The following is a 24051-nucleotide window of genomic DNA, read 5'->3' as shown; positions in this document are numbered from 1 at the left end:
ATTTCCCTATTTTAAGAAGTCTAGTAGCCATAGTCAATTAGAATGGGGTGAAATTATGGTGGTGTAAAATACTTTTGTGCATTCTATAGAGATATTATTACACTCAGCGGTCAAATGTACAAACTGTAACAAGCACTAACATAGATGCTGCCCCATGCTCACTCTAGGAACATTTTCAGTGGAGTTCAGTGGAGAATTTTTTGTGGCACCCAGTGTCTTGTTAAATAGCAAATAGTGAAATATTTGAAAGACAGAGAAGCATGTTTTCTTACGTGTGTTTTTGTGAGATGGAAATTTTGCTGAAAACTAAAGCAAGCAGTATTATATTATCATTTTATTTATAAAGCACTTTACATTTGGGGGCAAATCTCAAAAAAGCAAGAATAAAAGAATTAATAAGCTTTCCTGAACAGAAAAGTCTTTAACTGTATTATTTAGAATCTATATTATGCACTACAGATTGTATGACAAGAAACTACACTTTATTGCCTAAAAAATAATAAATATAATTCTGTCAGTGGCTGCTTGGACATTTCCCCATCTGACCACCAGAAGGCCATCTGGCAGGATTGGTTTATGGCGTTGTTTGTTTTCCGTTATCAGGTGCTTTTAGTTGTGTTTTGGTTTCCCTTACGTGTTCCTTGACCCCATCTGACTTGTTTGTCCACTAAATTGTTTATCTGTTTTAATCCCGGGTTTTGGTCTGGACACTGAACGACGGGTAAATTTAGCTCTAGATACCTGGGTTCGATCCCCTCTTTGAGAAGCACATATTTTCTGACATTTAATTGCATATCAGTGTGTGAGGAAATACAGTAACTGAAGCGTAATTTCTAAGTTATATTAACTCATACTTAAAAGACATTTCTTTAAAATCTAAATTGACAATGTGTGAAGAAATACATGTATTCAACTGTATGTCCTTATAGCATAAAGAATACTTTAAAATTATGATTTCAAAATACTCTTTAAATAATACCCTTAATTTAAACAGACGATAAAGTAGACTTTTGTTTCAAACATGTTTAAATATAGAGATTTAGAAATACGCTTATTAAAAGCATAATCAAATGGAATTTGAAATTGTATTACTTTAAAATCTTTTTAAATAAGACACTTCATTTGAAATGACATTGTATTACTTTAAAGTAGACCTTTTCAAGAATACAGAACAGTATATTTCATTTATTTGTATTTTCATAACCTACATGCAATTACATATTTTTATTTACTTACGACTATTTTCTTTACAGTTCACACGCTCTTAACTATACTTCCTTCTATTAAAATAGTTAACTATACGTCCTTCCATTAAAACAGTTAAGTATATTTCCTTTTCACAAGATCTATATTGGTAGATTATTAATAAGACTGAATGCTGTATTACAAGCGAAAGGTGCTTTAACAAAGTTTAAGTGTGCTGCTAGATTTTTTTTAAAGGTATGTAACACTTTTTAATTATAGCCCTGAAACATATCACTTTATACTTAGTTTCAGGAAATAAGTATGAACTTCCTTAAGTTTGAATTTAAGGGTTTTTCCCTTATTAAACAAAACAAATCCCTTCTACTGATAGATGGGAGGAAGTAACTTAAGCTAGGCGTAGCATACAAGGAAAACATCATTTTATCAGTTCAATCAGCTATGCTGAGAGTTACCTGATATAGTAGCAGCTGTGCTTATGCAATGCTACTTCTTTATATCCTTTTATATCCTTTAAATAAAATTGAATATTTGGCAGAGATATAGAAAGAAAAAATATCTCTCAGTGTGGCTTCTTGAAATAGTTGCTAGTGAGAGAAAACCTTAGCTACAAGATCCCTACCCTCAGTGTAGCTTTGTCATAGATATTTACATACAATCTAGCAAAATGAAAATTGGTGTTAACAATGTATATCATTCTTCTATCTGATTCTCTGTTCTGTTTTATTGTTGAACCTGGTATGTCTGGGGAAAACCCAGAGAGGTATGAGGAAAAGTGGAATGAGGAAGTACAGTATAGGAATTTTCAGTATTTTTGTTTTTTTTATTTGTTGGAAATGTATATAAAGTGAGCTATTCCAGTGGTGCAGCACTTGATTGTTCCACTCCAGCATCAAGATGCTCTCACTGAGGCTCACGCTACTCACCTGTAAGTTCTTCTGTCCTTTTTCATATGAAAATCGTGTGTTCAGCTAAATCATATCTGCATCTTAACAGGAGAAATAATAAACAATGTGGAATTGAATGATTTAAGTAAGCTGTCTGTGTTTTGCTTTACAGTACTTATTGCAGCCTCTGGTTGGCTTGTTTCCGGAGGTAATAACTGAATTTACTCAAACATTTTGAAAAGCTTAACATAATAATGCTTTGTTTGAAAGTCCAAGCAAATAATTCAGATTTTCTCACTCTAATATTTACTCTGTAAATAATTTATTGTTTTAGAGAATATGATTACCTGCTACGGTAATGTCCAGCATCTTGCTTGTGGTAAGTTTGAATGTCCCACATTTTCCAACAGCAAGTAAAAAGCCAATGATTAGCTTATGAAAATATTCCATTGCACAGGAAACTAGATAATGCAATACTGAATTTCTATGAAAATTCAGAATTTCTATGAGTGACAAACAAGAGACATCCAGACAACGTCACTGCTGTAGGCAGAAACAAATAGCCAAAGTAGTTTGAAATGGCAGTAAGACGAAACTAACCAGTATTTACAGCAGTGTGTTTTCTGTTTGTTTTTGGTTATTGTGTTGTGACACTGGCCTGATAAAGGTGAGGTCTACTACATATGGACGTACGAACCGTGACACCTGTAATGCTCGGCCCGCTTCTGAGATTGCGAATACCAACTGTGCCTTGAAGATTTCTACTATTGCTGATAGGTACAGGGTTTTGTTTGGGTTATAACACATGTTAAACTGAAGGACAATGCCTTGCTTCATTTGGCTTAACTGAACTTGGAAGAAAATTAAAGCAAAATGGCCCTTAATACAGGTGCTGAATTTCCATGAGATGAGTTTCTCATAGAAGTCAAGCTTCTATAGAAGCTATAGAATGTTGTTTCCTCTCCAGTCTTTATATTTTCTCCCTTTTGAAATTAATAAAACAGAACATGCAGCTTGTCATATAACTAATTAACTGGCATTTTCTCGTTACTGGCTGACACTGGAGACTATAAATAAAATTTCTCCTTACACAAAACTTTACCATATCCACAATTACATATTGTTGTTCGTTGAGGAATTTATTTAAGATTTGTCTTTGAATATTGCAGAAACTTTATATTTTAGATATAGAAATAATATTGCTGTCTGTTATATACCCAAAATAGGTGCAATGGACTAAGAGAGTGTGAGGTAAAGACGGACTTACTTGGCAACCCTGACCCATGTTTTGGAACTTACAAATACTACAACACCACATATGACTGCATCAGTGGCCGTAAGTAGTGTAGAGGGTGTGGGTGTGCTGGTTATGTGAAGGCATTTATGGAAATGGTATCAAAGTACAGCAATACTGAGATAATACTGACCTTATCACAGTAATAATACCAAATCTCTGCTAGCTCCTTCTGCCAGAAGGTGGTGATGGTAATATGTTTTATGCAAGAACTGTGTGGTGTAGAGTCCATTTATGTACTTTTTCAATGCTTATAGAAGAAAGAAACAAACAAAGAAACAAAGAAAGAAAGAAAGCACTAAAATACCCCAACTAGAATTTAGCAAGTTAAAGAAACAGAATATTTTACTCTTTGTAGGGTATATTTTGTCATAGTAGTTTATGAAGACATTTTATGAATACATTTTCTATTACTTTTGTCTGGTATATTTGATTATTAAATCTCAGATCTCAGATGCTCACTATAATACTGTATCTAGAAGTTTAGGTCGATTTAACAGTTTCAGAACTATTCCCTGTGGTTTATTATTATACTAGTTTATCAACACACTGAATAAATTTTATTTTGTCTCCTTTTTTCAGAGAACATTGTGATCTGTGAGCAAGGCTACAGCACGCTGAACTGTGGTAAGATCTGCCTTACGGTTGGGCTGCTGAGCATTTTGCTACTTTTGATGTTGCCATTGAGCTAAAGCAATTTTACATGTGTCTCTGTGCAGGAGATGGTTATATTCAGATCATAAATGCAAACTATGGCCGGGCTAATGCAGTAACCTGCGTGAATGGACTTCCCAGCAGTGTGCTCCAGAACACCAATTGTTACGCTCCAAGCACATTCTCAAAAGTGGCCTCAATGTACCCTTCTTTATTTGATCTACATTTTTCTCAAATTAGAAGAATGTTTACTTTTACTTGTTAACATTTTACTTTAATTTAAAGGTGTAATGGAAAGACGACATGCACTGTAGACGCTTCATACACCATCTTTACAGATCCTTGTGTTGGGACTGCAAAATATCTTTCTGTGTCCTACATTTGCCATAGTGAGTAATCTGAGATCCCACATTACAGACATCTAAGCCATGATAAAAGTAGCCTAGAGATGATTACTTCAGAAAAAATTGATCCAAGGTTATGTTCTGACCAAGGGGGTGATTCTAGTGTAGAAGAGTGTAGTGTAGTCATGTGTTTACTATGAAACAAAATGGCATTATTGTTTGTGTCTGCATTGTTTGTGTGTGTGTGTGCATGTGCGTGTGTGTGTCTGTGTGTGTGTGTGTGTGTGTGTGTGTGTGAATGTCTGTGTGTGTGTGTGTGTATGTGTGTGTGTGTTTATCATTCGGTTAATATCCTAAATCTTATTTCAAAGATTGTTCTGTTAGTAAACATGTTTTATATTAAATTGAAAGTGTGTTGAAGAAATTTCTTGGAATTGATGGCCCAAATGATGGCCCTAACCAAAGAACTCATCAATGAATCTGTTTCTTACAGGGAGCATTGTGACCTGTGAAGGCAATACTGCTATACTGACATGTGGTTTGTGTTTTTTTTTTCTTTATTATTCCTGATCTACTTTTTAAATTATTTACCATGTCGCATAATAAAGATTACTAAATACATAATATAAATACATAAAAGATTATATAAAACCTATTATAGAACAAACATTTTAAACAATTTGTACCAACTTTAAATACATTTCTAGGAATGCTATGTAGTGATGAATGTTACACAAAAACCATACAACCGGTCTGTTCCACTGCTTTCCTGCTGTCTTATTAACGTATTTTCCTCTTGTTTTAAATGTTTCTAACTTTAGGTGATCGCCGTATAAATGCGGTCAGTGCTAACTACGGCCGAACCGATTCCACCACGTGTTCTTCTGGACGACCTGCCAATCAAATCTCCAACACAAACTGCTACACACCTGATGCTCTAAACAAAGTTGCAGCTAGGTAATGGAAGATTTACCAGAACTATTATTTTTCAAAATTACTACGCATAGCTGTTATCATTAAATACATTACTGATATTTATGGGTACAATTTTAATAAAAACCTGTTGTTTTGTAGATGTAATGGACAGAGCAGCTGTAGCGTCCCTGCTACAAATGATTTATTCTCTGATCCCTGTTATGGCACCTATAAGTACCTGACCGTTGTGTACTACTGTTCCTAACTGTGAGTTTCTCATATATCAAATGCATGAAGGATCTATATATTATTTAAGTTTTTTAAAAAAAAATGCAATCACTAATAAGCTCAATCACTAATTTGAAGGCCAAGGCAACTTTATATAAAAATATTCACCCTATAAATATATATTTTTATTTTTATTCTGTATTATTTAATGTCAAGTACAACACATATAACATGAAAGGTATTTAATGTTTAGAACCACAACCTTTCTCATGTTCCCGTTGTCTTTACTGCTATTGACAGAATCACTTGAAGGAACCCAGCTTTCTCCCCAGTGGCCTCTCTTCAGTCTGAAGCGGTTTGAGACTGAATTCTTAATATGCAACTATGCAGCTGATACAGTGCAGGATTTGTGGTGTTGCTGTACTTAATATTTGCATGTTATATAATCAACTGCTCTAATGATTTTATTTTTGAAGCTAAACATATGTCCTATTTACAGATGATTACACAATAAAGTATCCTCTAAATTGGAGAGTGTGAATTTATTTGGATCCATGATCCAATAAAAAATTCCAATAAACATTTTAAACAAAATGCTAAAACAGAAAGGTGCAAATGGTAATCTAGTGGCAGACTACTGCACTGTAAACCCCGATAAGTTCACAGAACTCAAAAAAACTTTTAAGTTGATGAACTTAAAACTCAAGTGTCCTAAAAACTTGTTGAAAATGTTGATTACATACTACATGTTCCTTTTGATTGCAGTTAAATTAAATTGCTCATCAAATATTTTTGTTTAATATGACTCAAAGTTTTCATTTACGTCTAATTTAACAGAACTTAAAAAAGTAAAGTACAAGAACACACAATTTTAAGTTAATAAAACTTGATTTATTTGTTCTCTTACAAGATTATTTTTAATTATACTTAAGTCAAACAATTTGACTTAAAAATACTCAAAATAATTTTGCTCAAAACTTAAAAAAATTGTGGCAACTGATTGCCTCAATAAATTTGAGTACAACAAACTTTAACCGCTTGAGTAAATGTCTGTTATTGAACAGTATTTTCTTACAATTTAAAAACACTATATTTAAAAGAACGATAAAGTATGTATATATATATTTTAAAGTACAGAAACTGAAAATATAAATGTCCACCATGACTATCAGGCGAAAACTTGAATCGTGCAACAGGGGAGAAACGTTTATGAATGTACAATAATTGTAACAAACAAACTTGCTAACATTGGTCAAGTGTTACATTTGTAGAACATTAAAGGCCACCTGACTGAAAACCTGCATATATCACAGCAACTTAAGGCATTATTTCATTAAGTCATTCTTGAGAGTCTGCAACTTGGGCGACAGTTTGCCATCTTCCAGACCAAGTAAAACTTTCTGAATAAATTCAAAAGTGTTGGTCAGTCCCATTGGATAGGTAAGGTGTAATGCATAGATCAGTCCAAACTGAGCATCAGCAAGTCTGGAGAGGCTGACCACAATCTTACTTTCAGTGATGACAGAGATTTTCAAAGGCTGGTAATGAACTGAACCTCTCTCTTTGTCACTGATGAATGTAAGGAGGGCCACTGCGACATCACCAAGCTCTGGTTCATTAGTCTCATCCTGAATGGGTGAAAGAACCACAAATCACAAATTAATTTATGGTGTCTGCAAATATCAGAGAGCTAAATTTCATTGATTAAAAAAACATTTGTCTTCTAAAAAATCTTCTCTCCTGATCAGTTAAGTACTGCGGGTCCAGTGCAAAATGAAGTACATGCTAGTCATAAACTAGACGATTCTATGAACTAGAGGAATCTGCAAACCATTATGCTGTTATGTGATGTCATATTTCAAGTTTTGTTGAGGTCAGATAGCAAGGTAAGGTACTTGTTAGGTGATCACATGCAAGACTGAGCAGGCGCTGGGTTGTATTACTCAAAGTAATACAAGGGTAATTTAACAATACACAGTACCTTTATTAAGAAGCATAGAAAAAGCAAAGAGAAAACTGTCCATTACTTTGTTCCCTTTGTGAATAAAGTTTACCTATAGTGAGTAAAGTTTCAGGCAACTGGAACCTTCATTAGGCAGTGACATAACTAAAAAAACCAGCAAATGTTCAAGTCAAAAATTAAAAAGCTCTAACCAACAAGATGGTTTGTGTATGAGGGTAGTTTTTGACTATTGGAGTTATGTTTGAGAGAATGCCTCTGATTGGCTGTTCAGCATAGTGAATCAGTGTACAATAAGAGAAAGTGATGGAAGTGAAGAAAGCAGGAAAACAGTGTGAAAAGGGCACTCATGGAAGTCTCTGACCATATGACCATTTAAATAAGGGAATATTTCCACAACATGGCCATCTGGAATGAAGAAACAAAAATTGTCTGTGGTAAGCGATAGTTGTGTGAAAATTCAACTATAATATACACTACATGTGCCGAAATTTGATCAATCTAAATTAAAACCAGTGATATTTCTATGTAATTAACAACCATATTTACATATAAATAAATATTTATATTTAGTTTGGTAGCAGAGTAAGCTCAAATGGCACAGATATTCCTAAAAGGTGCCCAAATGGCCTATTCTGAAAATCAGCATAGACATACTTCTACAAAAATATTTTCTATAATCTCTCTGTTGAAAATTTAATAAATCAATCTTTGAGCAGTTCATGATAAGATGTTGTAGAATGGACTCCTACAATTGTATATGGCTTATTAATCATCAAAATTTAGAGATATACTGTCTGAAATGGTAAGATTTGTCAGGCGGAATTTTTTTTCTTCAGTTTTGTCACCTTCTTTTATCTGACCTTGTAATGTATTTATAATAACACTTCTGTATTAACCTCACATGTGTTAACTTATTTTAAAAGCAGAATTATTTAAAATTCACACTGAACGGTGCTGAGATATGGTGGTCATGTGTTTTTTTTTTAAATAAATGAAATTATGCTTTCAAGTGGTGCTTACTTAATCAGAAAAATAGTTGAAGTTAATCAAAAATTATCAGTTTAATTTACTCAAAAGGAGTAAAATGTCACAGAAGCTCAAAATAGTTAAGTCAGTAGAACATTTTCTTAAAAAATTAAGTTTACAGTCCTTAATCTTTTTAATTAGTTTCAACATTTGGGTTTACAGTGTGGTAAACAGTCCAATGTTGTCACACAACAGCCACATTTATGAGATCAGCAATACATGTTAAGTGCTATTCTAAATATTGATATTGATATGAAATCTGATATTCTAAAATGGTTATAAGAGCTGTTCTAAATTTTTACATGTATTCAAGTCAGGAGTAAGGCTTTCTTATGTTGTTATTAAATTAGGTATTGGATGTGTGTGTGTGTGTGTGTGTGCGCGTGTCTTACTTATATGCTTTACTAGATGTTTTCAATCATGTTTGTATATTAATCGGCTGAAATTCACAATCTCTTACTGCTTTGGTCGATGTTTTCCTGTATGTTTAGATTTGACTGGGCGGCTGGTGCCCATCTGTCTGTACTCTCTATGCATCTACTGATTAAGTCAAGGCCAGGTGCAAATAAATAGATAGTATGACTGCCCACTCAGTATATAGGGTACTGAGAATTTCATGGTGCAACATCGAGGAATAGATTTTATTCTGAATTCTACATTCTACAAAACGGGTGAGCAATACAGAAATACAGAATCCAATCAATCCAGCTGCTGACTGACACTATCTTGAGAAAGCCCAACCTTGGTGAGTTAATAGGATTGAAAATTGTCTTCACCAGCAAAAGAACTAGACTATCATTTATTAGATTGTATTTTTAAGGGTTATGCATCGCAGGTAGTGTCTAGACTTTATTTCATGTCAAAGAAAAGCATTAGTATGCATTAGTTATCTGAAGCTTCTTTCAATTTAGAGGGAATTAATGATAAAACCCTTCAGATGTATAAACTAAATAGTTACTGTTGCATCTACAGCGAAATATTTCAGCTGTGAGCTTCTTCAAGCAAGATTAGAGTAGTAACTATATTTTGGGACCCTTTTAATCCAACTGAACAAACTTTAAGAGTGACTATAACCAGATTTGAGTGTAATGTAAATGAATGTAAATATAATTCAATATAATTAAAATCAACATAGCAAATCTTACATAAAGTTTTACATATATTTACTGTTTGTAAAATGCAACTGTAAATATAGATTTTGCAGTAAAATTTTAATTATATCTGAATTCTAGCCAAATTCCTGAGAGTCTGCATTTTCGATTTAAATAAATTATGATTTGTATTTGAATATTGTCTGCAGTAGGCTTCCCAAATACTGATGAAACAAATTAGCAGAATGTACACTGTCTGTGGGTTTATGTGTTAACAGTGTTGCAGACTTTCTCTGCCTGTGATTTTTTTTTTTTTACCTTTTAATAATTGAACATTAAATCAAACATTATAATGCGTGATTAGACACAAAACATAACTAGTACCTCTCATGTATATGTTTAATTCTTTCTCTGTCATGTTTATGGTCATTTCTCATTTACAAGAATCCAAAAATCATGTGGTGTAACCATAAATGCAATTACGAAAGCTTGTTTGTTATTGCTCTATATCCGTTTAGATATTTATTTTACCATATTTTGCCCCTATTCTACATTTGCCCCAAATGTCCAGTTTAAATTCTACAATTTGTGATTTTACTTAGTTTTTAGAATGGATGGGGCATTTACTGTGCTTTAGGAGTAATATACGTTAAATATTCTCTGTTCCGTTTTGCTTCCCTGTATTGTGCATCATTAAAAAAAACAGTCGCAGGTACTGAAGTACACTTTCATGTGGCATTAACATGAAATAACAGTATTAAATTTGCAATAACAGTACAATAACAGTATTAAATTTAAATATTACAACTTTAAACACATTTAAACATTATCCACTGGTATGGTCTGATAAAGTGAATACTAGTTCTTTCTTTTTTTTGAAATCAGTTATATGAGTTTAAGTAAAAACGGGTTTATTGGTCAAATTTCTTGAGTGTCATTAATTACACATGGCACAATCATTTTTAAGACCATAAGCAATTACTGTTAAAGAAAAGCTCACGTTTTCCTATAAGTATATTTGTATGCATCATTCCAAATGTTTCAACGTTGAAACGCTTGAAATTTATATTTCGATTTTTGCCCTTTCTAAATCATTAAGTATACACGGTGTTCTGCTTTACAGTACTGACTGTAGCTCCTGACTTACTTGTTTCTGGAGGTAATATTTAATGCACCCAAACACTTAAATAACCTAAAATAACATGTGATATTGTTTTCACAGAGACCCCAAGTGAATGTTTTATGTTTACATGCACAAAGATCTGTGTTAATAGTCGGTCTCTTTCAGAGAATATGATTACTTGCTATGGCGATGTCCAACACTTGCTGTGTAGTAAGCTTCAATTATTATTATTATTATTATTGTTGTTGTTGTTGTTGTTGTTGTTATAACTGTTATTATTATTACTGTTTTTAGACACTGGACTGATTATAGTGAAGTCTTCTGTGTATGGCCGAACGGACAGCAGCACTTGTAGTATTGGTCGGCCTAATTCGCAGGTTGCTAATACCAACTGTTATTCGCTGATTTCTACAATTGCTGATAGGTACAGATTTACTTGCACTATTCTTACAGAATATTTCAGCATTATTATATTTCCTCTGTGATGAATTATATAACAACAATATAACTCTGGTGAGAGCATTTTGTCTTTATAACTCAAACAGATGCAATGGACTGAGAGAGTGTGAGTTAAAGACGGATGTACTTGGCAACCCTGACCCATGTTATGGAACTTACAAGTACTGCAACACAAGTTATGATTGTATCAATGCCGGTAAGTAGTCTATAGGTTATGTTTGATTTTTGAAAACACTTCAGAATTGGCATCACAATACAGTATTCCCAGTATAATTTCCCATGGTCCCTACTCCAGTTTATTTTGTCCCCTTTCTCTAGAGCTTGTTGTGATCTGTGAGCAGGGCTACAGCACACTGGATTGTGGTAGGAGCTCTTTCTCCCTACATTTGGGCTGCTGAGCAATTATTATTATTATTTGATGGTACACTTGGTTTACAGCAGGTTTATCTGTGCCTCTGTGTAGGAGCTGATTCTATTAAGATCATAAATGCAAACTTTGGGCGTGCTGACTCCAGAACCTGTTCAGCTGGACTCACCAACAATTTGATCCAGAATACCAACTGTTACGCTCCAAACACACCCTCAATTGTGGCCGCACTGTAACTTTGTTTTTGTTGTTTGTTTGTTTAAATATCTTACTTAGTAGATAATGACCTTTGGTGACAGCGGCCAATTTTACTTTCATTTAAAGGTGTAATGGAATGAAAACATGCACTTTACAAGCTTCAAGCACCATCTTTACAGATCCTTGTACTAAAACTGTTGAATACCTCACTGTGTCCTACATCTGCACTAGTAAGTAATCTTCTCCCCTTGACAGCCTTTTCTGTTTTTACCTTTTTTTTATAATCTTGGGCATACAGGAATAACTAAAGCACTTTTAAAGCAAGTATGAATAAAACAAGGTTAAGGCAAAAATGTTCAGAAAACAATGGACCTGTGGCCTAGGTTCACTCCCAAGGGTGATTATCTTCAAATCACACACACACACACACACACACACACGGAATCCTGGGTTATCTGTAATCACGTTTCACACTGCTCATCTATACCTGGGGTTACTTGTTAATCCTGGGTCTTCATTAACAGACGTTTCACACATTCCTAAATGCCGAGTTAACAATCTTATTTGCATATTTGCAGTGTCACTGTTGCTGATTGGACGAACAGCAGGCAACGTATTTACACAATGCACATTTCCTGTTACTGATGTGACATGAGCCTTGCTGCTCAATTTCTGATTGGCTGTCTGTTGCCAAGCGTCCATCAGCTACAAGCAAACACTGCTCTGATTCACACTGAACAGACTTAGCACCACAATGCATGGTTAACGCCGCAAAAGCGGAGCTAACACCGCTTTCAAAATACAAGTGTGAAACCTTTCTTTACCCAGGGTTAAAAACGGTGTTTAAAATGACAATAACCCAGGGTTAAGTGCAGCGCAAATATCTCTGCGACACAGAAGTTAGTTTCAGCATTCAGTTGGACTCTGTATGTTCAAAGGTTTTTGTGTAAGACTTCCATTTGCAATTTGCAGTTACTTTTTTTAAGAAGTTAGCTAGTATTTATCTCAGCATATTTTTATACAACTATACATATAATGTCTCATTAATGTTAATTAATATGGACCTTTGCTTGGCTGTTGGTACCTTTATACCCATGTAAAAACCTATTTGTTTATTTGTTTACCTGTTCTAAGATCCAGTGCTGTTATCCTCATTTTCACAAACATTTATTTAATTTTTTAAGTCAGTCAGCTTACTTCTTTTTAGTTTGTTTGTTTTTGGTTGTTTTATGCAATGAATCTGTTTCCTGCAGAGGAACTTGTGGCCTGTGAAGGCAGTACTGCGTCACTGAACTGTGGTTTGTACTCTTCTTTTCACTTCTATTCCCCTATTAATTATTATATACCTGTAACATTACATAACATTATAATAATACATTACATTCTACTACTTATATAACTATTTAACTATATTTAAACTATAAATATACGATTTAAACTATAAAAAGCTAATATACATTCTTCTAATTTTAGGTGCCAGCAATATAAAGATTATCAGTGCTAACTACGGCCGAACCAATTCCACCACATGTTCCTCAGGACGACCTTCCAGTCAACTCTCCAACACAAACTGCTTCACGGCTGACACAGTAACTAAAGTTGCAGCTAGGTAATGGAAGTAATTGAAGTGTAAATCTATTCCACCATCACATTGTCTGTCTCTGACCCCTGTCCTAACATCTATAAGTACCTGAAAATTGTGTACGTCTGTGTCTGATTTTTCTGCCAAACTGTGTATTCAATAATTGTGTTAATGCAGATCCCCACACACATATGGGTAATAGAATACTGTACTTATTAATCTCCAAAAGTGCATGTCACAGTGAAGTAGTACACAGACATAATGAAATTCATAAAAAGTTCCCAACTACAAAAATCCCTATATAGTGTTCATTTTTCCTCAAAATATGACTAAAATATAACTTAAAATTAAATAGTCTGAACTTTTATATCACATTGTTTTTTACAATATATTTATATCTGAATTTCTACACATCTTGAAGACAGTGCATATAACAGGAAAAGTATTTTATGTGCTGTTCTCTTTTTATTTGTTCTTTTTACTACTGATAGAATGACTTCCAGCTTTCCACCCAGTGGCCAGAAAAGGGATCACAAAGTTTTACCTACAAAGCCATACAGATGTTACAGTGCAAGAGCTTTGTTTTTAATGTACTTAACACTGGCAGGTTAAATCATTTTTGCTTTTGCATAATCAACTGCTGCAGTGATTTTGTTTCTGAACTATACTAATTGGCTTTTACATGTAATCCCACCATCCTAAACGAATCCACTTTACAAATGATTGCGCAATAAACTTTATAAACATACATATCAAGGTTGAGTTGTGTGTAGACAATTTTATGAAATCTAAGGCAGTGATTGTCCAAACAAATTGATACAAACAACAAAGTCTAATAAACATGTCAAACACAGAGCGGACAGGTGGCAAACAGAATCTAAAGGCATAATACTGGTTAACAGTCCAAGGGTGTTATACATATAGACACATTTCTGAGATCAGCAAATTACACACAATGTGTTACTATAGGCAATAGAGCCAACAGAAAGACTAATGTTTTGGATTTTTTTCTTTAATAGACAGGCAATAGAATAGTAAAAGTTCAGGGTAAAATTTGTTGTCTTATTTAAAAAAGTAAGAAAGAAAGAAAGAAAGAAAGAAATAGATAGATAGATAGATAGATAGATAGATAGATAGATAGATAGATAGATAGATAGATAGATAGATAGATAGATAGATAGACATTCATAATAAAAATTAAATAAATAATCTCTGTTATTTCACTACATTTACAATACATTTCCTGCATTTGGCAGACACTCTCATCCAGAGCGATGTACAAGAGTGCTTTGAAGCCTCTATCAATGAATACATTATCACTGGTTCAATAGGTCACAGACTTAACATAAAACAATACATAAAACAAACAGGGAAAGATAAGAGCTAGTTTAAGTGTTTCAGGAAGAGGTAGGTCTTCATTCGTCGTTTGAAGACAGTCAGTGACTGACTGTTCGGCCATCTAGGGGAAGTAAATTCCACCACCTCGGTGCCAGAACAGAGAAGTGTCTAGATGTATACCTACAGGCATTTAAAAGGCATTTCCCGTGATTGCGCTTTGGTATTTAAATGCATGTGTTGTACTTCACAGAATTCCCACCAGGTGGCACATGGTACAACTCTGGCCAGAGCACATTATACAGTATAACGCAGTTCTTACATATATATATATATATTAATGCTTTAATACATATATGGTAATATTTACATTTTTAATGAACATGTATAAATTTACCCGTGACTGTGTGAGTGTAAAGCTGCGAAGTATTTTCATGTGCTTTGTAAATACTTAATTGCGCTGGTGTTTTCCTGCCATTTGCGCATAACTTTTTTTGTTCAACTTTAAAGATGCCTGTGCAAAGATAAAAATTAAAATGGACAACCTCTTGAGATTAAAGTCATTATAATGCAAAATTGAACGGGTAGTTATTCCAGAAAAAAAAGTCAAACTAAATAAAATTGTGACAAAGTAGTAATATTTCGCGAATAAAGTTAACACTATGAGAATAAAGTAAAAAAAATCACGAGATTCGTAGCAATACAAGATTAAATTCGTAATATTTTGAGAATAATGTCATTATTTACATTAACGTGTTTAGAGTGATGAATAATATATTAGGCCTATTTGTGTATAGTGAAATTAATGTATTAATAAAACGACTTAATGCATTAAGCTACATTGAGAATATGGATAAAAGTGAAACTTTACCCGTTGCATGCACAATTACTCTCACTGGTTGGTGATTACTGTTTCGCGCGCAGTGAGCAGTGGAAAAAAGAATAGTTCATTGATCTACCTAAATAAATATGATATTTTAAAAATGTCAAAGTGACCGTCTAACATATTTTTTAATTTTTTAAAATCCACGAGAAATGTTGATGGTGTGCCTGATCAAAAGAGATCCTGAAGATGGAACTGCACACCTTTTATCAAGATAGTGGGAGACAGAAGCAAAGCGAGTTACACCGGTCAGTAACGGAGGACGCAACCACGTCATCGGTGACAGAAACCTCCACTGATCAGATAAATGATACTGAGCACAGTCCTACTAAATTGCATATGGTAACAGATAGCAGAAAGCATATGGTAGTAGCATGGAAGACGCTAGGCCATTTTTAGGTGGGCTTTAGCCCCCCTAACATTTCTACTCAGCCCTCCTAAAATTCTGCCATTCTCCATAAACTCTACACCAGGAACGATTCTAGGATTTTCATTTAAGGGGGGCTTAGCCCCCAATGTGGGTATAATAGTGAAAAAATAATAATTAATTAATTAAAATAAAGGTTTGACTAACAGGGTAGGATGGTAAACTTATTGCAGCATTCCACTGTATATGGCATAGATGTGTCTAACATGTGAGTACTGAACAAGCCAAATACGAGTCTTTCTAATCACACACACACACACACACACACACACACTTGTCCTCTGATCCTCACTCTGTGACGCTGCGGTCTGCGGATTGAAGAACGTGCTGAAAGCCGGGGAGGAGCCGAAGAGCCGCCGTTTTCATATGAAATTTTAAGAGGACTGAGGAGATCACCAATTTGTGTAGAGTTTATGTATATTTTTAGGGGGGCTGATTAGAAAATGGCTGATTAGAAATGGCCTAGCAAAGCCCATGCTCTACACAAATTGGTGATCTCCTCTTACCTAGAGATGGTGGGACCGGTCGAGCAGTGCTAGGGGATTACTAGGGTGCAAAATAGAGCACACCATTTGATGAATAGAGCAAACATTTGATGGTCTAAGTAAATAAGTAAGTAAATAAGTAAATTTCTATACTTATCAAATCATAATTTTGCTAAACTATTTTAATTTTTTCTCCCCAACTGAATATTATTGGATATTTCTTGTGGATTCATAATTTATAATCCCAATCTCAAATCAACTGTAGTTCCAGGTTGTTACACAACCACAACAAACGTGCAATAGGAGGTAAATATCTATGTAAGGCACTGTGTGTGTGTGTGTGTGTGTGTGTGAGGTCTCAAATTAATTCAGTTGTGCCCATATTTTGGATTGTGTGTGTCATTATAACAAAAAAAAAAAACAATTACCTAATTATCTTCAAATAATTATCATAATTATTAGATGAAATTCTGCAGTGGCCTGTCAAATGATGGTAAAAAAGGATGGCTGTCATCAGGATGTTGTAATAATCATAATTGTAAGAGAGAGACCTTGACTATTAATGCAATATGTTGAATAATAATGCAGTTCTTTGATATGAAGTTCCATAAAGGAAAAGTTTATTTCCAGGACAAAAATTTACAAATAATTTACTCACCCGTCATCCAAGATCTTCATGTCTTTCTTTCGTCAGTCATAAAGAATTTTTTTTTTTTTTTTTTTTTTGAGGAAATCATTTCACTTCCAAAATGCAGTTTAAATGCAGCTTCAAAGAGCTCTAAACGATCCCAGCCGAGGAAGAAGGGTCTTATCTAGGGAAACGCTCGGCCATTTTATTTGAAAAAAAACCCCAAAAAATCCATTGTAACTCCTCTAAAGTTGAAGTTAAAGTCAAGGTCAGGTAGTCATTATGACACTCTGCCTGAAGCTTTATGACATTATGACAGCATTATGACACTCTGCCTGAAGCTTACTTTACTCACCTGTAAGTTCCTTCCATACTTTTCCAGATGAAATCCATGTTTGTGTTAAACTAATTGTTATCCCTTCCATCTGTGTGTTGCTATCTGTGTTTGCTTTACAGTGATTATTGCAGCTCCTGGCTTGCTTGTTTCTGGAGGTAAGTTTCCTGAAGCTTCCTGAAAACTCTACTCCTTCATAAGTTTCTTTCAGTTGAAATTTTTACCTCTTCCAAAGTACAGGAGAAATAGAAAAGTAGATAAATCAATGTTATTTTAATAGTAAGCTATTTGTGTTTGCTTTACAGCGAGTATTGCAGTAGTCAGCTTGCTTGTTCCTTCAGATAATAATTGAAAGCAGTCAAACTCCATTATTTTAAATAACCTATCATCTGATAATTGTTTCAGAGAAAACCTGAACAAATCAGTCAGGTTTCCATCTTATATCTGTGTGAATAAACTGTCGTTTCAGAGAGGGTGATTACCTGTGATGGAGATGTCCAGCGCCTCCTTTGTTTAAATGTCTTTCTTACTGTATAGCTGTATTATTACAGGACACTAGATAAAGCAAGGCTGAAAATCTGTTTTTCTTTGAATTGGAAAGACTTTTAGTTGTTCTATATTTCTCAGAACACTGGAGTAATAAAGGTGACGTCTACTGTGTTCGGCCGTATGGATAGCACGATCTGTAGAACATCACATCCCCCTCTTCACGATACTTACACTGGCTGTTCAAGTAATTTTTCCACTACTGCTGACAGGTACAACATTTTTCAGTTTATTATATACACAAAAGATCTGCCACATTTGAGAGCAATTTTAATGTGATTTAATATAAATTCTATAATACTTTAAAATAATAGATACCACTGTGCTGCTAAATGCTGGAATCTAATTGATCACAAAATGTTGTTCTACATCAGCTCTATATAATAGACAGAATAACAGAACAGTGCTTACAATGTTCTTTCTAGAGTAGCCACTTACACAGGGACGTGTATTGCTAACACTGAACATGACTGTTGATATGGTGAAATTTCCTATAAACAAATGATTATTTAATATTTCTAGGAAGTTTTATGTATCAGTGCTTTGTTTCCAACAAGGTAAAGACAGAGGACTATGAACATTTCAGTTTCACAGTAAGAGCTACTGTCACTGTTATGCAGCTTTTTGTTTGTTTCTTTGTTTTTTGACTTATAAATTTCAAGCGAGAGGAACAAAAAGAGTTTACACTGGTCAGGAAAGACAGTGTAAAGCTGCTATAACAAACAAGATATGGTATTTGTTATACCAGCTTGATGTTCCTCTATATTCTCTATGTATAAATGTCACTGGAGACGAGCTTGGTGGGATGAGCGAAGGTAAACACAAAAACGACACAGTCAGGTAGTGAAGTCACAGAGGTAGCAACGATAATAACAGCCGTTATTATAGAGCTCTGGTGATTGGGTGCAGGTGTCAGTGCTAGAACGCTGGTGATTGGGGTCATGGCTGAGTGGCTGTGGTCGGTGCATCCGTGACAATATGGATAGTAAGAAAAATTCACTCTCACAGAGTTTCCTCACCCCTTTTGATTATGCACTACGATTGCATTTTTCTTTTGTGATAATTAAATATTGATGAACAATAAAAATATTTCTACAAATTACAGCAGTGCAGGCCAGTCAATATACATGGTTCTTTGCTGAACCATGGTGAGGCCTGTTCTGAGTGGAACCTGTCCTGTAAAACCACTGTATGGTCTTGCCCACCATGCTGCAGCTCAGTTTCAGGGTCTTGGCAATCTTCTTATAGCCTAGGCCATCTTTATGTAGAGCAACAATTATTTTTTTTCAGATCCTCAAAGAGTTCTTTGCTATGAGGCGCCATGTTGAACTTCCAGTGACCAGTATGAGAGAGAGATAACACCAAATTTAACACACCTGCTCCCCATTCAACACTAACAAGTCACATGACACCGGGGAGGGTAAATGGCTGATTGGGCCCAATTTGGACATTTCCACTTAGGTGTGTACTCACTTTTGTTGCCAATGGTTTAGACATTAATGGCTGTGTGTTGAGTTATTTTGAGGGGACAGCAAATTTACACTGTTATACAGGCTGCACACTCACTACTTTACATTGGAGCAGAATGTCATTTCTTCAGTGTCACGAATCTCAGTTTTCACAGTGTCACATGAAAAGATATAATAAAATATTCACAAAAATGTGAGGGGTGTACTCACTTTTGTCAGATACTGTATCTCTAAATAACCCACTAAAGAAACAACCAATATATATAAAGATTTACAAAATGAACCAAACTAAACCAAAAAAACACTCAAGAGAAAGGGGACGCTAGTGACGCCAAAATAAAGAAAAAATAAGAATACAACAAAACCAATTCTAACTTATTTTAAACCTCTTACCTAACTAAAGACGGAAACAAAAGAAACAAATCTTCATCGCCAAGTGCCGTATACTTTCCTACTCTCAGCTCCTAAAAATGAAAGTATGGGGGGGGGTTGTCACCTCTTTCCTAGGGTGTCTAAACTTCAAGTTATCTACGTGTTGCACAATAGGAATCGCATAACATCTTCCCTATCCACCGTTCTCATCAGTGAAAAGTAACAAAATAAACCAAATGAAAAAACAGTTCAAAGAGAAAAACAACGAGTAATAAGGGACAGCAACCAGACAGGGAGCAGCCAGCAAAGGAGAAGAAAGAAAGGGGGCCTCCATTTACTCCTTCCAGTGTCCTTTTATCTGCCAGCGGAAACATTTCTGGCAGCGGACAGGTCAGCAGCGCGTTGCTTAATGATAACTAACAACTTTGTGAGCCAATCGGCAGTCAAGGGAGGCAGCCTAAGAAATCGACAGGAAAAGAAGAGAGCAAGCAGGACAGAGAAAGAAACAAAACACAGGCACTCCCACAAGGACATTTATGGACATAACAGTGCTGTTACTGCATTACTCCACACTAGACCTCGTTCATCCTGACCTCAGAGCAAGCGTGAAAGATAAGCTGGATATGCACATGAAACATCATGACAAGCTGGAAAGTTTCTAGGATGCAGTGATCACAAGAAACTTCAGTCATGGTCCTAAGTGGATACCAGATTTTATTACTAAAGTCACAGGACCAGTCCCTTGCAAATTCATACTAGGAGATGGCATGGTCATTCAAAGACACATGGACCAGATAATGGCAAGACCTGGAGACAAGGATGTAGAAGAATCCAGGATCAGGGAACAACCAGTGATGCCAATGGATCCAGCTGATACTATTCAATTGTCAGAGAGTTCTGGTACTAAAGGTAACAGTTGTTTTCCATGAAAAAAAAAAATCACAAATCAGTCAGGGATGGTCATTTCATTTCCAAGCGTATATATCAAAAGAGCAGTGGTGGAGGTAACGAATTACAACTACTCACGTTACTGTAATAAATTTTTTGGGTATTTGTACTTTTAATAGTATATTTTTAAATCTGTAATTTTACTTGTACTTAAGTACTGTAACAACACACTCAGGAGGCAGTGAGAGAATCGAATGCCACTTTATTTATTCCAGGCAGGCAGAAGGCAAAACGTAAAACAGGCAAAACAGGTAACTTAGGCAGGCAGGCAAAACGTAAGACAAGCAGGCAGGCAAAACGTAAGAGATCACTGACTTGAAACACACTTACGGCACATAAGCCTTACAGAGAGCGGGGAAGTGCTGTTGGGGCCGGCGTGCCCATGACAGTACCCCCGTCGATCCGGGCGGCACTGGTGGAACTCTGTGAGTAGCCCAGGATTGAGGATGTCTTCTCAGTCCACCCATGATCTTTCCTCTGGACCATACCCCTCCCAGTTGACCAGATACTGCAGGCGGCTGTCTCGTCGCCTGGAGTTCAGAATCTCCCGGACCTGGTAGATGGTGTTGTCCACATCGATCTCGGGTGGCAGTGAGATAATGGGCTCTGTGGAAGGAGGGAGAACAGGGTTAGTGTATGGTTTTAATAGCGAAACATGAAAGGATGGGGAGATGCGGTAGCGTTCCGGGAGACCGAGCTCATAGGTCCCTTCATTGATGGGTCGCCGGATGGTGAAGGGACCTATGTAATGAGGGCTCGATCTCCCGGATGGTAGTGCAGTGTTCCCCGTTGGCGCGCGTCAGCGTGGCTCTTCTTCTGGCGAATCGCGTGGCGCAGGTGGATGTATGCCGACTCCCAAACCCTCTCACTCTCTCTGAACCAGTGGTCGACAGATTTGGACAGCTCGCTCGACCATGGAAACAGAGGCAGCTGGTAACCGAGCATGCACTGAAAAGGAGTGAGTCCAGTGGCTTCTTGGAGGAGCGAGTTTTGTGCATACTCAGCCAAGGGAAGATATTTGCTCCGTTTGTGCTGGTGATCACGGTAGTATGCTCGAAGATAGCGCCCTACTTCTTGCACCTTGTGCTCCGTCTGGCCGTTAGACTGGGGATGATAACCAGAGGACAGGCTCAGCGATACACCCAGTTGTTTAAAGAACCCACGCCACACTTGGGACACGATCTGGGGCCCCCTGTCAGACACAATGTCTTCGGGGATGCCAAAGTGTCTGAAGACGTGGTTAAAGAGAGCCTCAGCCATTTCCATGGCTGTGGGCAGGCCCTTGAGGCATATCAGCTTGCACGCGTTGGAGAACCGATCGACCACAACGAGAATGGTGGTGAAGCCGTCCGACATGGGCAGATCAGTAGCGAAATCGATCCCCAGGTGGGACCAATCGGAAGCGGCATGACCTTGCCTTCCGGCAGACAGCATGGTGTGGAAATCACAGCACAGACGGGACATCCTTTCACGAACTGGAGCACTTCCTTCGTCATGTTGGGCCACCAATACTTATTCCGGATGAGTGAGAGGGTTCGTTGACTGCCTGGATGTCTGGAGCCCGGAGAGGAGTGCACTGAGTCCAGAAGGATGAGGCGCAGTGAAGTCGGGACATAGATTTTCCCTTCTGGACCTCCCGGTGGAGCAGACTCTTCCGTAGTGGCGGCACGGATGTCCTTGTCAATAGCCCAGAGGAGAGGACAGACGAAGAGATTTGGAGGGAGTATGGGCTCGCATTCTTCCGGTAGGGAATCTGGTGAGCGCATCTGGGACAGTGCATCCGCTTTGATGTTTTTGTGCCCGGGATGGTAGGTGATAGTGAACCAGAAGCGAGTGAAGAAGAGTGCCCAGCGAGCTTGTCTAGGATTCAGGTGTTTTGCTTCCCTGAGGTATTGGAGGTTTTTGTGGTCTGTTATTACCTCAAAGGGATGGACAGCTCCCTCCAACCAATGCAGCCACTCTTACAAAGCCAGCTTAATGGCTAGTAATTCCCGGTTGCCGATGTCATAGTTTTGCTCTGCCGGGGTTAGCATTTTAGAAAAGAACGTGCCGGGGGCTCACCTCCCCGTTGGGACAGCACCGCTCCTACTCCTACAGCTGAAGCGTCTACCTCCACCATGAAAGTTCAGCTGGGATCGAGATGCAGCAGGGTAGGTGCGGAGCAGAAGGTGGCTTTCAGCTTATGGAAGGCTTCGACTACGGAAGTCGTCCAGCTTAGCACCTTGGGTTGGTTGCGCAACAGCGAGGTGAGAGGCGCAGTGTGTTTACTGTAGCCAGCAATGAAGCGGCGTTAAAAGTTTGTGAACTCCAGGAAGCATTGAAGATCTTTGATGGTTTGAGGTGGCGGCCAGTTCTTCACTGCTTTCACTTTGGACTGGTCCATTTTGATGCCCTCCGAGGAGATGACATAGCCGAGGAACTGAACGACTGGTTGGTGGAACTCACACTTCTTGACTTTCAGGTAGAGGTGGTGACGGCAGAGACGCTCGAGTACCTGCCGGACGTGGCGGATGTGCTCCAACCGGTTCGAGGAGTAGATCAAGATGTCATAGATATATACGATGATGAACCAGTGGAGCATGTCACGGAAGATTTCATTCATGTAATTTTGAAACACCGATGGGGCATTGGAGAGTCCGTATGATATGGTAGTGTCCCGATGGTGTGATGAACGCCGTCTTCCACTCATCACCTCACCGAATGCGGATAAGATTGTAGGCACTCTGTAAGTCGAGCTTGGTGATGATGTGAGCTCCACGTAGTTCACGTAGGACCAGTGGCAGGGGGTAGGTGAACTTCAACGTTTGCGCGTTTAGACTCCGATAGTCGATGCACGGCCGAAGCCCACCATCCTTCGAAGAAGAAGCTGGAAGCTGCCGGGGAGGTGGATGGGCGTATAAATCCCTGGCGGAGCACCTCTTGAATGTATTCCTCCATCGCCTTTTGTTCCGGGACGGACAGAGGGTAAATGCGACCCTTGGGCAGTTTAGCGTCGGGCAGGAGATCCACCGCACAGTCCCATGATCAGTGTGGGGGCAGTTTTGTTGCTGCAGCTTTGCTGATCACGTCCTGGTAATCCCTATACTCTCCTGGGAGTTCCACTTTGGTGCACTGCTGGTGCAGGTTTTCGATGCTTGTAGATCCCAGGAGGGCTGTTTTGGGAGCCGGGAGTGCTTTCATGCAATCACAAAGGCAGTAATTGCTCCATTGATTGATACTTCCCGTGCTCCAACAGATGTTGGGCTGGTGCAGCACCAGCCAGGGGCGTCCCAGGACGACATCCACTCTGG

The 24051-nt window shown here is 37.2% G+C and overlaps 2 protein-coding genes across 3 annotated transcripts; both read left to right on the top strand.

Annotated features, from left to right (window-relative positions):
* The first annotated feature begins 2077 nt into the window (after positions 1–2077).
* Positions 2078–6037, top strand: LOC131350504 (rhamnose-binding lectin-like). 2 transcript variants are annotated; one of them, XM_058385499.1, is made up of 12 exons: positions 2078–2131; positions 2263–2298; positions 2425–2469; positions 2758–2867; positions 3317–3426; positions 3967–4011; positions 4104–4239; positions 4324–4427; positions 4876–4920; positions 5204–5339; positions 5457–5564; positions 5826–6035. In XM_058385499.1, exons 3-11 carry the CDS (start codon positions 2449–2451, stop codon positions 5560–5562), a joined length of 813 nt encoding a protein of 270 aa, XP_058241482.1. In that variant the 5' UTR covers positions 2078–2131; positions 2263–2298; positions 2425–2448; the 3' UTR covers positions 5563–5564; positions 5826–6035. The 2 variants fall into 2 exon arrangements, with proteins under 2 accessions (XP_058241482.1, XP_058241483.1); XM_058385500.1 differs by having other exon boundaries at positions 2094–2131; positions 2425–2458; positions 2730–2867; positions 5826–6037.
* Positions 6038–11377: 5340 nt separating this feature from the next.
* Positions 11378–14352, top strand: LOC131350501 (rhamnose-binding lectin-like). The gene is made up of 7 exons (XM_058385495.1): positions 11378–11383; positions 11529–11550; positions 11651–11786; positions 11879–11982; positions 13006–13050; positions 13226–13361; positions 13826–14352. The coding sequence occupies exons 1-7, from the start codon at positions 11378–11380 to the stop codon at positions 13944–13946; spliced, it is 570 nt and encodes a 189-aa protein (XP_058241478.1). The 3' UTR covers positions 13947–14352.
* The last annotated feature ends 9699 nt before the right edge of the window (positions 14353–24051 follow it).

This window comes from Hemibagrus wyckioides, unplaced genomic scaffold (genome assembly GCF_019097595.1).
Source record: "Hemibagrus wyckioides isolate EC202008001 unplaced genomic scaffold, SWU_Hwy_1.0 Contig37, whole genome shotgun sequence".
In the NCBI taxonomy this organism is placed as follows: Eukaryota; Metazoa; Chordata; class Actinopteri; order Siluriformes; family Bagridae; genus Hemibagrus; species Hemibagrus wyckioides.
The sequence above is the reverse complement of the archived record's forward strand: the minus strand, read 5'-3'. Positions and strand labels throughout refer to the sequence as shown.

Bases quoted from the DNA above. Each gene is read 5' to 3' on its own strand.
- LOC131350504 (XM_058385500.1), top strand. From the start codon at position 2,101: ATGCTCTCACTGAGGCTCACGCTACTCACCT. The intron at 2,132-2,262 runs GTAAGTTCTTCT...TTTGCTTTACAG, and splicing joins GAGGCTCACGCTACTCACCT to TACTTATTGCAGCCTCTGGT. The intron at 4,428-4,875 runs GTGAGTAATCTG...TGTTTCTTACAG, and splicing joins TGTGTCCTACATTTGCCATA to GGAGCATTGTGACCTGTGAA.
- LOC131350501 (XM_058385495.1), top strand. The intron at 11,551-11,650 runs GTAGGAGCTCTT...GCCTCTGTGTAG, and splicing joins CTACAGCACACTGGATTGTG to GAGCTGATTCTATTAAGATC. The intron at 11,983-13,005 runs GTAAGTAATCTT...TGTTTCCTGCAG, and splicing joins TGTGTCCTACATCTGCACTA to AGGAACTTGTGGCCTGTGAA.